Source organism: Labrus mixtus, chromosome 14 (assembly GCF_963584025.1).
Source record: "Labrus mixtus chromosome 14, fLabMix1.1, whole genome shotgun sequence".
Lineage (NCBI taxonomy): Eukaryota > Metazoa > Chordata > Actinopteri > Labriformes > Labridae > Labrus > Labrus mixtus.
The window spans coordinates 25,345,665-25,362,247 of NC_083625.1; the positions used below are offsets into that span (position 1 = coordinate 25,345,665).

Consider the following 16,583-nt stretch of genomic DNA (forward strand, 5'->3'; position numbering starts at 1 on the left):
GCGGGCGTGTCAGAGGGAAGTGGGGGGATGAGCGTTAATATCTAGAAGACCATGAACACGGAGGCTGACACGGGGCTCGGCTGACAGCTGACACAGTGACGAGTCAAGGCAGCCAGTTATGTTCTTTGGTTTCGCCCTGCAACCATTTGTCTCTCTTAGGGTTGTCACGATAGCAGATTCTGAAACTTTAATACAATTCTAGTAAAAAATCAAGAGATATCGCTACCCGTTTGGATACCTGCACCATCGGTCAAAACTGCCATCTTAGCTTTGCAGCCGTATCAATTCTATAACATCTGCAGCCATACATGTATTTGCAAGGAGAACATGACGATACATTGCCATACTGATTTTTTGAGCACAGCCCTCATACGTGTGTGTCAGAAAAGAATGAGTATGTACCATGGACACAGTAAATCATGTGTTTTCCTGTCAGCCGAAAAGTGTCCAGATATGCTTGGTTTCAGGTAAGGAGGTTTCCTGTGTGTTGTGTTAAATGCATATTAAAAAGAGTACACATCATTGCCACAGTGCCTTCATTAGAAAACCAGTTAGCAGCATCGAGTGACACCAGTATGTTTGGGAGAAACAACAGGAAAGGGTGCAACACTGAAACAAATATTTGTCCCCGCGGATTATTCCTACACAGTAAGAATGATCACAGCTTTATCCATTATGACGGTCAATATTTATGTTTCTGTTACTTTTCCACTTTTTTGTTCAAAATGTAGACAATCAATTAACAAGTCAACAACCAAAATATGTATTTTATGGGAGGACATTTTCTGTTTTCAGATATATTCAAAGTAAACACTAAGAGACAGGTTTTTGAAAAGGCCTCAGAAACTCTATTAAGAACAAACTCAGGAGCTTTTTATTTCCCTGTGATGTGTTTTCAGTAGCACTAGTGAAGCTCCTTTGACAATGCCCATCAGTGGTTGCCTCCAAATCATCCAGGCAATTTATTTAAGTAAATGTCGGATCAATACAGGTCCCACCAACACACCACATAAATAGGCCTGTGCATTAGTCTGTGCATTAGCGCACTGATGTGTCAGGGGCTTTTTAGCTGGGCCTGTGTTTACCTCAACCAAACACCATTAATCAACCGTATGTGGATGAATGCAGTCTGCAGCCTCTTGTTGTGTTGTAGAAAAAAAACAACAAAAACTCTTTGTAGCTTCATGATATTTCATAACGTCTTTCTGCAACATCCTGATATTCAGCCTTTCTTTCTATTCTTTCACATTGAATTAGTAATTAGCCACACAACAACACATCTGTCCTGCTCAAGGCTGCTGATGTATTTAAACATTGCAGTGTGATTGGCTCTCAGCCACAGTGTGGCCCTCAGCAGGTCAGAGAGCTCTGTGGTGCTACAGCGGGCACCAAGACATTAGGGCGAGTCCACTGGGGCAAACAGGCACTGAACCACACTGACAGCTCGTGGCAGTTACGCAGGTAATTAAGGCAGAGCTCTGCAGAAACCGCCTGGGGAGGGGAGAGCAGGGGGTGGGGGAGTGCAAAAGGGGGAGGGGTAGGGAGGGGCTGGAGCCGGGGTGGGGGACAGGACGGCCTCATGATGACAGTGAGTAAGCATCCAAGCCCCCCTCCTCCCCTCCTGCCTAGGGGCTTACACAATATGCAGTAAAGACAAGCGCTGCGTTGATCTGAGACGCAGATCAGAGAACAGGGTCCCCTCACTCCCCCAAATCACCCGCTCCCATTTTGCCCTCATGAATAATGTTGAGGGGTCGCTTAGTGCCACGCTGCCACTATGTAAAACCAATGATATCCTCCTCTGATCACAACTCTCTGGAGGGCGGGATGAGAGTCGCGGTGGAGTGGGTTAGTTTATGCATATGATCGCTCATTTACATAAACGCTCACATTAGAGGAGGGAGTTCACGTGCGCTTTGAGGACGTTAATCAGGTACATCACCGGGGTGGAAATGGACAAATCCACCAATAAAGAGGCAGAGGGAAATAAAACAGCAAGCTGGCTGAGGAAAGAGGAGGAGAAACTCCTGCGAGTGAGTAAACAAACCCGATCTGCTGCTGCTGCTGCTGCTGCAGAAGTTAATATGCAAAGGCACATCAAGAGACAGAAGAAGAGGTAACAACAACCATATGAGACATCCATAATGCTCCATTACCCTCCCTAAGTGACACAGCACAGAAATGACAGAATGTACCCGATGTAGCAACTTCTAATATTATTCCACATGAATATCAAAGTGTGAATCAGAGCTTGATGTAGATGCTGGAGCTACAGAAGAGCTTTGTAGGCACAGAAAAGAGCTTACAGTACATACTGTGCAACAGAAGACATTTAATCCCATGATATACAGTAAACATGGAGCCTTTCATCTGACACATAAGGATCAACAAATTAGCATTTTTCAATGTTCTCTTCTGCGTATTATGTAACTCAATCATCTTGAAAGTAGAAAATAACGTTTACATGCGCATTGTGTAGACTCCCCAGGAGTTGTCTCTCTGTTGTCAGAAATCTCCTGAAAGACACAGGATTTTTCCAGGAGTTGTATGTGTGAACGCAAACAGTCACATTTCGGACTTCAGTTTCTCCTGCCAGACCCCTAGTATTTGTTCCGCAGCAAGTCCGAGTGGGCTGATGTGAGAATGCAGCAGGATATTCTCTGGAGAATTCACCTCGAGCCAATAGGAGGGGGAGTGACGTTTATATACTGTGACTGCTGCACGCTGCATAGAGTGTATACATGAAACCACTACGATCTCTGTGAACGTAATTAAACGGCTGCATTACATTTTCTGTTCACCAGTATGTTTTTCACCAGTATGTTTTTCTCCGCTATTTTGTGGATGTTGTCATTCCATTGGACTACTCGTAGCGCTGATATAAAGGCAAATATTCTCATTATAGTGTCATATAGCGGACTCCTCCTGTTTTTGCATTCTTCATAAGGAATGGAAATAAAGTATCATTCAGGACGTTTGTTGAAGATTTGTAGGTGCAAAGCAGAATGCCCTCCAAAATAAAGATATGAGTCTACGCCTCCTTATTGTCAGACTTTTGGACGATCTCAGTATTCAGTGCCCTCCAAATGAAACACTGGACATCAACAGGCCTCATGGTAGTTCTTCTGACACTACACAAACCCACCCAATTAAGACTTTTGAAAGACTGCAGCTGAAAATTGGACATGTGGTTACCTTCACAGACAATGATACTGGTCAAACTCTGTGTATGCCTCGTACTGTCGATCTTTTTCCTCTTTTAAAAACACAGAGTCTAATTTTGTCAGAAGTTTAGTCATTCCATCATCCTTATTCAAGTCCTCCGCGGCGATTTCCAGCGCGCTATCCCTCGCTCTTCCGGTTAGCGACAAGGCAACTGCCAATGCCTGCTTCTTCTTCTCCAAATCGGTAACTAACCTCCAAATTTCGACCTAATTTCTCTAACTTTCGTATGACTTCTTCTCGTCAAACGGTGGCGGAACTTTATAATTGCCAGCGGCCATCCTCTGCTACCAATGTTAGTTCAATAATTACCACGAAGACTTTTCATGATCACGTACTTTACTGGAACTTGACACATAGTACAGCCATAACCACAACTTCCAGCACCCTCTTGCGCCCCCTGCCCCCATCAATAGTATAGGACATAACACTTAACACTCTTTCCAAACTGTACGCAAGAAGAGCCAGAAATTATTGCATGGATAGATACGATAACATCTCCTATTTATTGCCATTCATTCAGACTTTTTCCCTGTGTTTATTGTGAATGCTCATGTCGCAAAAACAATGACTATTGCAATTGATAGCACAGCCCTAATGTACATAACAGAGTAAGCAAAGAGATAAAAGTACAAGTCATCAAAATGTATATCATTTTTTAGAAGCATTTATGGAAGCCAACCTATTTATATCAAATAAGCTACAAATAGTGATTTATAGGGGTATTTATTGAAGTTTATAATCTTCATCAAATGTGTCTGAAAGAGGATTTATATACCTCCACACAGCATCCACATCCAGCCATGACTCTAAAGAATAATTACAAAGAGAGGCCGGAGTTTTTCCTCTAGTAGACACATGGATGTCTGAACAGTCGTACAGTACTTGACTGTAATTTGTATGCAATATATCCCGGCACATTAAACACTGAGCATGCTTTTAGAGAGTGAAAGAGAGGCTTTATTTCTATTTCGGTAAAATCCTCACCACCTCTGCCTGCTGTACTGTCAAGTATACTCTGCCTGACTGAGCTGATAGACGGGAGAGAGGATGAGAGAGGGGAGGTGGATCTCAGGTGAGCTGAGAGGGAGGACATTAAACCCAGCAGGGAGGGATGAACCAGGAGATTAGCCGAAGGAGGAAGGCTGACAGCTTTAAGTTCATCTACATATTATACTACAGCACAGCATGGGAGCCTATAGCCAACATACAGTAGGTCCATATCATAGGCATCGGAAAAGAATAATAATAGCATTAAATATTATTTCATCAGAGTTTGAAGTAATATGTCTGCTGGGAAATCTTTTAGACTTAAAGGTTGATCATTGGCCATTAAAACACCTGAGGCAGACCAATATATTTGGACTCTATCACAGGTATATTTCTATTGGCTAACAAGTTTTTTTTTTAAAGAAAGTCAATTTGAAAACTTTGAAGATTTAAAATTTTAGAGATTATAATATGCATAAGTGGTGTCATCACTTATGGGGTGGAGTCACATGGTAACCATATAATGTGTAACGTTACATTATACGTTACATTATGATGCATGACAATAATATCATGACTCAGCAGATCTGTCATACTTGATGTATTGTTAAACAATCCTAAGAGTATACATCATGACATCTGATTAAGTGAAGAATATAAATCCAGGATTCATGTATTCACCGCTGTCTTATTTTTCTACTTTTAGCCCGCTGTCTTCGTCTTCCTCTTTGGCCAATTGACTTCGGTTACCTTCATAAGCGCCACGGTGAGGAAGAGTCATGAAGTGGTGACGACGTGAGTCAAATTGGCAGAGAATCTGTTAAGGTTGTTTTTTAGAAAAACTTTTTGTTGCGGCATGAATAATTGTATCAAACAAGTAAGTACGAATAATTTATTGCGGTTTTGATATATTTTCCCCTCCATAATCACTAAGTTTAGTAAAAACACAAACGTTCAACTGCGTTATAGATTGATTTTTTTTGTTTTCAAAACAGCCAGACTCCGAGTCCCTCTGCGTACTCATTTCAGCAAAAAAAAAATGTTATCTTATCAATACTGATTTCTCCCCTTAACATATGTATCAGTCTCACATATTCTATATCAGTCAGGCTTCAATTTCCTGCTTTTTGAACCAAAAAAAGCACTTCTCTCGATAATATCTGATCAGTGCAGCTAGTACTGCCAAATACTCATTGCATGGCACCTCTCCAGTTAAATGTAACTCTGTTTGTATTTTGGGGGATTTGTTAAAGGTTATGAGTAATTCACATTCGGTGCATTGGAGTATAAAATGGCACAATTTGTTGAAAAACCTATTTTCCAGAATACATTCTCAAAACATGGCAAAGGGCAGAAGACGGCAGAGGTCTTAATCCTCTGAGAAGTCAAAAAAGTAAGAATGTGGACCTTATACTACTAGAGAGAAAAAAAATACATTTTCTCTAATGCATCGTTTTCCATTCAGCTACAAAACAGAAGAAGGTGATGAACATCTTAATCATGGTGGTTTTTAATGTGCAAGATATTTGAAGCTTTTGTACAACAGTAGATGAATACGTTGTAGTTACGTGGTAGTATTCTGAACGTTCTTCTCTTGTGCATATTATTGTTTTGCATCTTCTTTGGGTGCTGAAAACAAAAGCCCTCCGCAGCAGGGAGACAAAGAGGCAAAATAAGCTGGCAGTTGACAGTGGAGGGCAAATCAAAGTCCTGGGGTTAAATGGGATTGTGGGTCAGATGACTAGACATCGTTGCCTTTCCGCTCGCAGCCATCCTCTTATGCCTCAGAAAAATATCAACCACCCCCACCCACCATCACTTCCCCTCCACTAGCACTCCATTTGCCTCAAAGGCGAGAGTATTTTATCTTCACTTGCCCCACAGCGAAAGAGTCCAGCCTCTATTGCTACGATGCAAACACACAGTTAGACTATTTTATATGGATCTATGTTTAATTTTTAGAAAGTTATCTGCATCAAAGGTCATAAGAATGTGTGAAAATTCACATATTGATGCCAAAAGTAGCATTGAATCTTCTGGTATAGGCATATGTTATAGGGCCTTCATTATGTAGTCCTACAGGAGCCTGTCTATACAGCGCTATAAATCACCCTGATGGATACACAGTCAATTGAGAGTAACACAGCCGGGCAATGGCTGAGAAAATGGCAGCAATCTGCATTAGAGCTGCACTCAATCTGCACACAGATGAGAGTGATTCTTTATTAATCATCATGTTCTCTGTGATCACCCGACCAAAGTACATCAAAAACACCGTTTCATTCATGTTCATAACCATCTCCCACTGCAGCGTTCCATACATCTCTCTCTGTCCTTCACCTGCATCGTGTGGATCCTACAGCCTGCCCGGTGACAGGCGGCTCTGCAAACACTGCCAGGCAGCCGGCAAAATACATATGAACATATTCAGAGCGTTTAGTGCCTGGGATTAATCAAATTATAATTTAATCATCTGATCAAACAGCAATTAGCATAATCACTTCTGGGGAAGGCCTGATAGAGCGGAGACTGGAGCGGAGTGGAGCCGGGGGCTAGCAACACTTTAATGAAACATTTGCCCCAATGTTAGAAAATGTTACACGTTTCAGGCTACAGGAACAGAGCGGGATTTTGAATGCTAATCAGCACGAGTTTGGTTATGCATGATGAATGCGTCCAACACTCAGCCACAGGGGAAGAATTTCCAGTGAGGTCCGGATTTTATGATTTGTTGTTGGCAATGTCTTTATGGTTTAACATTAAGTTATTATTCACACAAAAAAACGTTACTATGTATATTCTTTTTTTATTATTATTATATATTACATGATTGTTCTATTTAATTCCAATCCTTTCTATTTAATGTAATAGATCTTAACCTCCTCTTTTGGAGAGAAGTATCACAGATATTTTCACCAGTGTTTCCTCCCTGGAAGCGCTCCCAGGTGTCCCCTCCACCTATTTCATCACAAAGACTTTAGCACCGGGACCCGACCCCCTGAGAGTCTTAGGTTCCATATGCACTTTGTTTTTACTTACGATAAATTAATTTGTTTCATTTTCCCATAAAAACATAAAAATATAAAAACGGATAAAACATGATCTGACCTGAATTCTGTTTTTTAAAACAAAGTACAGGTAGGAGTTATGGCTGGACTCAAAAAGATGTAGCTCTGTATGTTATCAAAATGGTTATGGATCGTTAAATAATTCTTAAAGTGCAAAACAGTCTTTTATATGTTCATTTGAGAGGGATGTTAGAAGGATATAAATTACCTTTAGCTGTGTCTCAATGTCAGCCTTACCACAGAGAGCAGACAGAGATGTATCTTTTATGTGAAACCATATTTTAGAGTATAATAAGAAAATGATTAGAACTACTGCAATGTGAGCTGTGGGCTTTCAACCATTTCTATAAATATAACTCAGGTGTTCAAGTAGCTAAAAACAAGTAATGAACCAACAAAGGTTTAAATAGAAATAAACTAAAGGTCACGCAGAATAATCTTAATGTAAATCCAATATTTAGATGTCAACATAAAGTAAATACAAAGATAAATAGTTCATGTTGCAGTGCTGATCCCTCGATGCATGCAGACAGGTGTCAGAAGAAATCCCAACAGGATGACACCATGTTAGCATCGACTATCACCACAATGATCTTCAAGGAATAACAACCATTATGCAACTAGTATTTAGTAGTATTAGTGTAAGTAATTTGCTTTGGGGAAAAAAGAGAACAAATGAGAAATGTGAAATTAAACTTATCCAAAGTGGGATTTCTTTTGGTAGATATGTTGAGAGCAAAAGCAATCAGGACAGTTCAAAGGTTTAATATCAACATTTCCGTTCTGTTACTTAATCTAAAAAATCAACTAGTAAATCAAGATAAAGGTTTAGGTCATACAAACCTTTAGTAAGTGAAGGACTACAACACACTCCAGTTCAATATTTAAATGTCATTTTTACTTCAAGGAGAAGAACGAATGCAAACCTCCACCCGCCAAATCAGCCACACCACTTATCATGAATATTTGTTATCCTTCATTAGTGTGCGCTGAAAAAGAAATGAGCTATTCAGGTTTTTGAACCAGGCTGTAAACATGCCAGTTTTACGGCTTTTTTGAATAGGTGTCTATGTGACTGTTGAGTCTTTTAAAGCCACGCTCAAGTGGACACTCGATGAACTGCAGTTTTTTTGCACTTCTGCATTGGCTTAATTTTTAAACACCGGAGGTTGCCGCTTGGATATATCATGATACAAGAGTCAAAGTTCAATGTATTCAAATATATCGCCACCAATAAGGCAAAATACTGAGATTTTCCTTTTAAATTTGAGGGAGACTGACACAAGAGAAGGAATCATGTTCATAACTTTGTCTCCAAATGCTAGCCTGCTTATTTAACAGAAGAGTGGGATCTGTGTTATTTACATTGTTTCATTCACACATACAGCATTATGTGCTGAGGTCTACACTACAGAGGACGCTCTGCTACTGAATCGTTTTAGTGGGTCATTGTAGCTGCACTAAAGCAAAAAAAAAAAAAAAAAAGCATTCGTGTGAATCTGAAAAACAAAATGCTTTGTTAAGTCCATCTAAATAAAAATAAAAGTAGCCATGGATACATCTGTCATGTTTAACATCAAGTGTAAACTAGAAGATGATTAAAGAGCGATGGCCTTTAGTTACAGAGAACCTGAGCTAAACTTACCTCTTGTTGTACCTGTGTGGCTGCAGCATTAACCTACTGGCCTACTTCCCAATGAAGCCTACAGACACAAACAACACAACTAATGGTCATCTTGTTAAGTAACCAGTCCAGTTAACGTGCGCCAAATACATTGTACTACGTGTGCCTTGTACAAAAATACTCCCCAACACTATCTCCTTGTCTCATTCCACATACAGGCACAAGTTGTAAGATGCATATCACAGGAAACACCAAAGGTACTCCAGAGATTTGTTTTTTCAATCTAACAATGCTGTAGAGATGTTTTACCCATTTACTGCCCCTTTCAAATAGAAGACTATAAAGTGCACTTTCTATTTTTTGGATGCAAATTAAGTCACATGTGATGAGTTACTGACAAAGATCAGTAAACACTGATTGAAGTAAACATTTTTGTCAGCATCCATCACACATTCACAAGCTAGGAAAACTCTCAAAGGATGTTTTAATGCCTGGCCTCTGGACTGCAGAGCTTTCTCACCCCAATTTCATCAACCTTATTAAATTGCTGACATTTAATAAACTTGCACTGCTCTCATATCAGTTGTGAACATGTTCACCACTTAAAGCATTAGGTAGTATTGTTAGAGGTTATTCAAGAATACTTTAAAAACAACTTTTGTCACTAAAAAAGCAAAAGAAATGCACTTAATGGAAGGGTTAGCATTTTTCAAAAACTAGCATGATTTTGAAAGTAGCATTCCCTCAGTGCTCCGTCTGCACCCCCTCCCCTCTGTGCTCCCTCAAAAGCCACGCCCCTCACTTACATGCAGGGGCCGTTGCGGATCTCAGTTCATCGCTTGCAATTTGAATCTACGTCGTCTCATGTCTCATAAAGCGATAAGTAAAAACGAAACTTTATCATAAAACATGTAAAAAAAAAACAAAGTGACTATTTTACTGCTCACAACGGCCAACGATAAACTCGCAGTATAAACTCTGTCGTCGGTGACGCGCTTTGAGTGTGGGCTAGTGCACACAAGGGTTAGAGAACGAGCAGGGAGACAGGGAGGCTTGTGATTGGTTCATCAGATTCGTACCTCGTGGCAGACATTGGTCAAAGTTTTTACAGGCTGCTACAAATGACTGATTTTCTTTGTTCCTTTGGACAATTTCAACCAAAATCTTAAAAAGTGGATCTGGAGGGAATTACCAACCCTGCCTTTAAGTGTACATTATGGCTATAACAGAGAAAATCATAAAGTACAAACAGTGTCTTCTCCCAGCTCCACAGAGAATAAAGGCTGTTGAGACTTAATCCATGTCCAACAATATAAGTGTGTGATATAACAGTGCCTGAAATAGCTGTTTCTGCATGGAAAAGCAGGCTGATTGGATATGATTCTATGAGCTTTAGATACAACACATAACACAAGCTGACTCCTTGTCCCTCTTCCCCCTCTCTTCCTCCTCTCTTTCTCCTCTCGCTCTGCCTCACTACACACCATCATCTCCTTAAGCATTCTGGTCTGGGTTAAATGAAACCTTTAACAGTTCAATGTGCATCCATTAACATATGCTTGAGTCTACTCTCGTCTCAACGGCCAAGCTAAGGCGCGAGCATACGCACACACACAGTGGAGAGACACAAAAATCTCGACCCGATGGCACTGACAAATCCCGCTGTGATTAGTGAGTCCATGCAAACAGCGTGTCACTAATACCTCCTAATGTTAAGTCTCGTGCAAAATGAAAACAAAACAACAATGAAAACCTTCTTCAATCTGTGCACCCCTACAAGATATGACTTATTCTAACCTTCAAGCTAAATATTAACACAAGCTTCATAACGAGTCTGTGTTACTGAGTTGTCACTTCAAAGGCTTCAAAATAACGGATAAATAAATAACCTGGGTTCAATGAAGATATGATAATGTGATGAATACACTGAAGCAGCATCAGTAAACACAGCCGCTCTGCTCAGATGTAAAATACATTAACACATTAATAGTTATTCCCAGTGGCCTACATTGTGTTGACTGCTGTGCTGATTCTAATGTGCGCCTGACGAGCTGAGCTGAGTTGTTGTTTGCTGATGTGTGTTTCTGTGACTCCGTCAACCCGCCCTGGCTCTATGCGAAGTGACAGATGTGAACCAAAAGACACCAGTCTGCACAGACCCAGTTTCCCACTGGCCTTAATGTGACCTCTAACCAATGCACTGATCATTGGTTAAAACACTAACCTATAGTTTATAGACTAATGTTTCACATGGAGCCCAAACACAGAGCAACAAAGATTGGCTTGCTTTAATGAATGCAAACTCTATCATGATGTTGGGCTGCTAACTTAATGTTAAGGATAAATCAACAAAAGCTTTTCTGTGAACATAAACGTGATCACAGTTTTATTGTAATAAAGTGATCTTGTCCTGCATGGTGCTTAAAGTTACCTTTTATATTGTTGACATTTAACATTATTCCCAAATGTTGGACCGAGAGCCTAAACTTGACATAACCATTAAACTCCTAACAAGTGCTGCATGCATGATATTTTCATTATCATCTCTATGACTGCATCACAAAAGGCTCCCTGAAACACCATTAATAAGAAAAGCCCCTTTTCTGCTCAGGAGTCACACGCTCACACTCAGCAGGTGAGCTTTGGACCAATCAGGTGCGGTCAAAGATACATTAATATCCATGCATTCACATCATTCAGCCAACGGATCGTCATTCAGCCTCATCAGCTGATTTCATATGTGCACGTTTGAATATTTGTCTGTTTATCCCACAACATTTTAACACCAGAGTACTGAGCAATGTTGTTGTAGAGCACTGATTGAAAGGATTTAATGCAGTCCTTATGTTAACTGTGCTTTGCTTGCTATGAGCAGATATTTTATGAAATTTGAAATCTTTTGAAAGGACAATATTTTAAATACCTTGACTGTTAAAGTTTTCAGACATATTTGTATGAATGTTCTGCAGCAGAAACCTTTCCTCATAGTGTTGATATTAAAGTATAAAGAAGTAATCAGTCTCTTTCTATTTGTTCGTCTCAGATATACAGACACATACAATGACTGTTCTATATAAATATACAGCACCACATGATGTTCATGTTTGATATTCTTATTGCAGACCCACTCCTCCTCTCTGAGCTTGATTGGTTATGATCGCGATCCTTAGCAGGGTTAAAATTGTGCTGTTTTTTGTTACTCCTGATCAAATAAAAACATCCTAACTGCTGCTGACAGCTGCTTTTTGTCTTTAGTGCTCCGGAATATCTGTTCAGCATGAGGAAGCTGTTTCCAATCTGTTGCTACGATGAACTGAACTGGAAAAAAAATGCAGAAATACAAAAGAAATTTCTGCTGCTACATTAACCATGTTTGAAAACTGGATTAAGTCGGACTGAAAATGCTTATGTTTTAATAAGCGGTGGAACCTTTTCTCCAGCAACCCCTCGCCATCCTAAACTGAAAGCTAAAAATACACACGCACAGAGTGATGCTAAGAGCCAATTGAGGAGCTCGCTGTATATTTACACAGCTTATTAGTGTCCAATTGAGCATGTGTCAGATTTCCCCCCTCTGGCATAGCTGAGCAAAAACAACATTATGCCATTCCCCCGATTTTATCTCTTCATCACTGGAATATGTTGTTCCCATTCCATTTAGCTTTTAATAGACTCTTCTGCAAGAGCACTTTAAATGCTGAAGCACTGCAGAAGTGAACTCCACAGCAGATTTGACTCTCTACAACGTTGAATTGTTTATATCGACTGTAGCTGGGATTGCAAATGCGTGCTCAAGTTGGCAAACTCAGAGCAAAAAGGGAGTTTGTATCGTTGATACTATTCATAAAACACCTCTGCAAAAACTGCAAAAAGCTGCGGTGTTAATCTTTAGATATATTCCACCAAGGGGCAATGTGAATATGCACACAAACAGACTTTACCAGGACAACCTGAGCAGAATGGACATGTTCATGCAATCAAAAATGTACATCAGATCAAGTGACTCCCAGCTCTGTTATCAGGCTGAAATCTATGAGGAAGCATCACCAGGGTCACCTGAGCAAAGTGCAGCGTTGCTCGAGCCCAAAGCCCACACTGCAGCAGCAGTCATTACCCAGTCTCCATAGAGACAACCTCAGCAGCCTGTACTGGGCCAGAGCCCTAAAAGCCTTTATTTCAGAAACACACGTCTCTCTGTCCAGAAGAGGTACAAAATGTTCGATTGTGATGAAAGCTGCTCATTAAGACTATTATTTGCAAGAAGGGAAACGACAGTGCTGCAGAAAGAATACGGTCTAAGATCAACAATCACGGCCCTTTTATTCTGCCGTACAGTTAATTTAGCGTGGTACGGAAAGAAGCAGAATACAAAGAGAGGCTTGTCGTAATGAACACAAGGTTTTTCTAAATTCTGCCACAAAAGCAACATTTGAATGTTTGAATCGATAGAAAAGGTCAGCGTCGAATGAACCGGGTCTTGTCGACGTGAATGGCACTGCATCAGCAGCGACCTCAAACGTAGCATTCATCACAAACACAAGTGCTGTTGCTGCCATTCAAAGTTTCCATGTAGATGTCTCGAGCAGCAGCCATTTTGCAGCGCTGTTGCCTGGACCAAAGAGGCTGAAAGAGGCGTTGAAAAGCAAAGCGATGCTTGTGTTCAGCAAACAGAGATTTACGCACACCACTGAGGGGGGATATGAAATGGACATTGGTGTCCTGTGTGTATTGATAATGTCTCGAGTCAGTCGTATACAGCGGAGTCTTTGCTACACCCGTGTCGCTGCTTTGCCTCCATTCCCTCCTAGAAATAAACACTGCCTTCGTTGAACCCTTCAGCATTGGCCACAAAATGGTTTTCCTGTCATCTTTGCTTGACGCATCGCCCTCTACTCTCTCTTTGCATTGTGTCCACTTTGATTTTTTTTTTAACCCCTTTCTTTCCGCCTACCTTTCAAAACATCTCCTGAATACCCCAATTTTCTTTCAAGCTGATTTCTGCCCCCCAACACGCGCACATCATCCCACCCCCTACCCCACAGCCCCTTGTCCTCCTCACTGTCCCCCCCCTTTCCTTACACACCCTTCTTGTATTCGCTGTAAAAACCAGTCACCTTTACTCTAAAAAAAACAAACAAAAGCCACTTATCAAACCTATCTCTTGAGAATTTGCTGAACAAAATAGGATCTGAATGCATTCTGCAAGATGTGCACTTGGGCAAGGGTGATAAGGGGCTTGTCTCTTTTTTTTTCCAATCCAAAATGACTCCATGTCTGTGCTTCTAATATGGCGGGTGCAACGCCAGTAAAAAGCACAGCAGACCTATTTAATCCTTTTTTCTAGAAGATAGTCGATGGATCCGATACAGAGCTCGTAAACAAGCCAATCATAAAGGCAAGTTCATTAAATAAATACTTAAAATCAAAATCAGGACTTGCTTCAATCATAGAATGCAAGTAAATAGGCAACATTTTGAATCAACATGTCTCAATTTAGGCGTTTTTGGATTGAAATAATTTAAATATTTGTACAGATAATAAACTATCCCAGTCAAATTCACACAATAATAGTTGTGTTTAAAATCAATTCACAACAGGTTTAAGATTTAGACACACAATCGTTGAATACACCAAGTCACCATGTGGATTTGTTACAGCAAAATAATTCACAACAACATAATTTCTCTTAAGCTTTATATCAAAAAGGGGAATAGAAATCTGTTGATATGCAAATTGAGCGTCTAAAAATGAGGTTGGAAAATGCACCCAGACTCAGGCCTAATGCAGCTTGTTGAGAGCCAGGGAATAATCCTTCAAGAGGCCAAATGAGAATGAATGAAAAATAATTCTGAGAATTTATTTCCAATCAAACATTTTCTAAAAATTCAAAGAACAAACAGAGAAATGGTATTTTAAAGCATTACTCCTCACACAGTACAGACTGCACCTATCATTCAACCTACATTTCTCCTCTCTCTCTCTCTCTCTCTCTCTCTGTTTGTCTCTCTCTCTATTTGATTAAAGGCTGATCTTAAGTGTTTAAAATGCTAAAGTGGTTGAACGTTTGTAAACTTAATCTCTATAAAGGGTAATGTGTGTAACTATTTAACACCTAAATCAACCTCGTCGCCTGTGTCAGGACATAGCAACAAGCTGTTCTTCCGTTTACATAAAAATCAATATCTTCATTGTGGAAATGTTTGCATTACATTTAGGATCTTTTGTCTACATTCAGCAAAAAGCCACACTAAATCAGATAAACTTGAAGTTTAACGAGCGCAAATGCATCACCTACCATTCAAGATGCACTGGGAAAAGATGAGAGCCAATATCCACATGCCCCGCTCCGTTCAATATCCAAGCTTATGCTTTTTCTTCTTCTCTCCCCGCACTCTTTCTGCTTGTTATTTCTTCCTTTTATTCTTTCAACAAGTCATTTGCAATGAAAGAAAAAAGGGAGCTTTGCAAATCTCTCTCCCCCCTCTCTCTCTCTTTTTCTCTCCCTCTCTTTCTTTCAATCCTTCACGTTGGGAAGAAGAAGAAGAAGAAGCAGAGGAGGAGGTTTGAGCTTCTTCCTGCTGCTGATTGTCTCCGGGTACGGCGGGAGATACTGTATCATCCACAGCTGTGCGTCTCCCCCCTTTTTTTTTTGGACTGACCGCACCGCAACGCACCGCGCCGGGCCTCAGTGCAGCCGTCCCCCCGTGTCGGAGCGCTGCTCTGCGTGGATCATGAGGTGGCTCGGCTCGGTGCGCTCCGGTCCAGGTGAGCTGTGCCGCCGCTGCTGCTGCTGCTGCTGCTGCTGAGTCAGAGGCACGATACGCATAGGACACACCGCCTCTGCGCACACCCAACTCCACGGTTAAACAATTAAAATCACAAAAGAAAAAAACAAACGTCTCCAAAAAATCAGAAAAACAATCAAGAAATAATGAAGAAATAAATCAGAGTTCTATGCACTGAAAACACCCAAACATGTCATCTCAGGTGTGTGGAGAAAAAAATGCGTAAAAGTTGGATATTTTCGAGGATTTTAGAGCGCATGGAGTTGATTGTTAGCTGCGCTGGAAACTCATTCTCTCTTCGCCGCCTCTCTCCGTCCGGCGAGCAACAAGCACACGCATCTTCCCCCCGCAGCCGCACACACAAACTGCGCACACTATAGTCCCTGCGCTTAAAACCTGCGCTGCCACACTGCACTGTAGAATAAACCCTCGCCTCCTTCTCCGCAGCCGCCTTTCGCCCTCTCCATTGCCTTAAAGGTGCAGGGGTGGGGAGGTAGTGGGGGGGCTAAAGGGGCGCACACTGAACCTTTGAAGGGAAAAAAAAAAACTCTGTATTTTTGTTTTTATCTAGGAGAAAGAAAGGATCACAATGTCCCACTCAGAGACGGAAAACTGTGCAGTAACATAGGCGAGAGAGAATTAGCCCATGCAGGACATCCTTGTATGGTTTGCTGGCGCTGTAGCAGGCTGGAGGATGGATGCTGAGGGAGGGAGGGAGGAAGGAGGGAGGGAGAGGGAGTGATGTAGGCTACACCTGACTGGATACTATGTAGGCATTTTGTGAGGGGGAAAAAAAGGCTAAATTATCTTAATTGGAGGAGATCAGATCCTGTCTTTTAATGTGTTTTCTGGATAATTTATGAGCCCCCGGGGGCATTTTTGGGGATCCTGCAA

The 16,583-nt window shown here is 41.0% G+C and overlaps 1 protein-coding gene across 5 annotated transcripts in view; it reads right to left on the bottom strand.

The window, feature by feature from the left end:
* The window catches only part of dscama (Down syndrome cell adhesion molecule a), a 115,028-nt gene extending 98,705 nt beyond the window's left edge, over positions 1-16,323 (bottom strand). For 2 of the 5 annotated variants that reach the window (XM_061055954.1, XM_061055953.1), the window contains exon 1: positions 15,200-16,319. In XM_061055954.1, the coding sequence (XP_060911937.1) occupies positions 15,200-15,242 (43 nt within the window). In that variant the 5' untranslated portion in view covers positions 15,243-16,319. Of the gene's footprint in view, positions 1-15,199 lie in introns of all 5 variants that reach the window. The other 3 variants (XM_061055956.1, XM_061055955.1, XM_061055957.1) reach the window with 2 other exon arrangements.
* Positions 16,324-16,583: the final 260 nt, after the last annotated feature.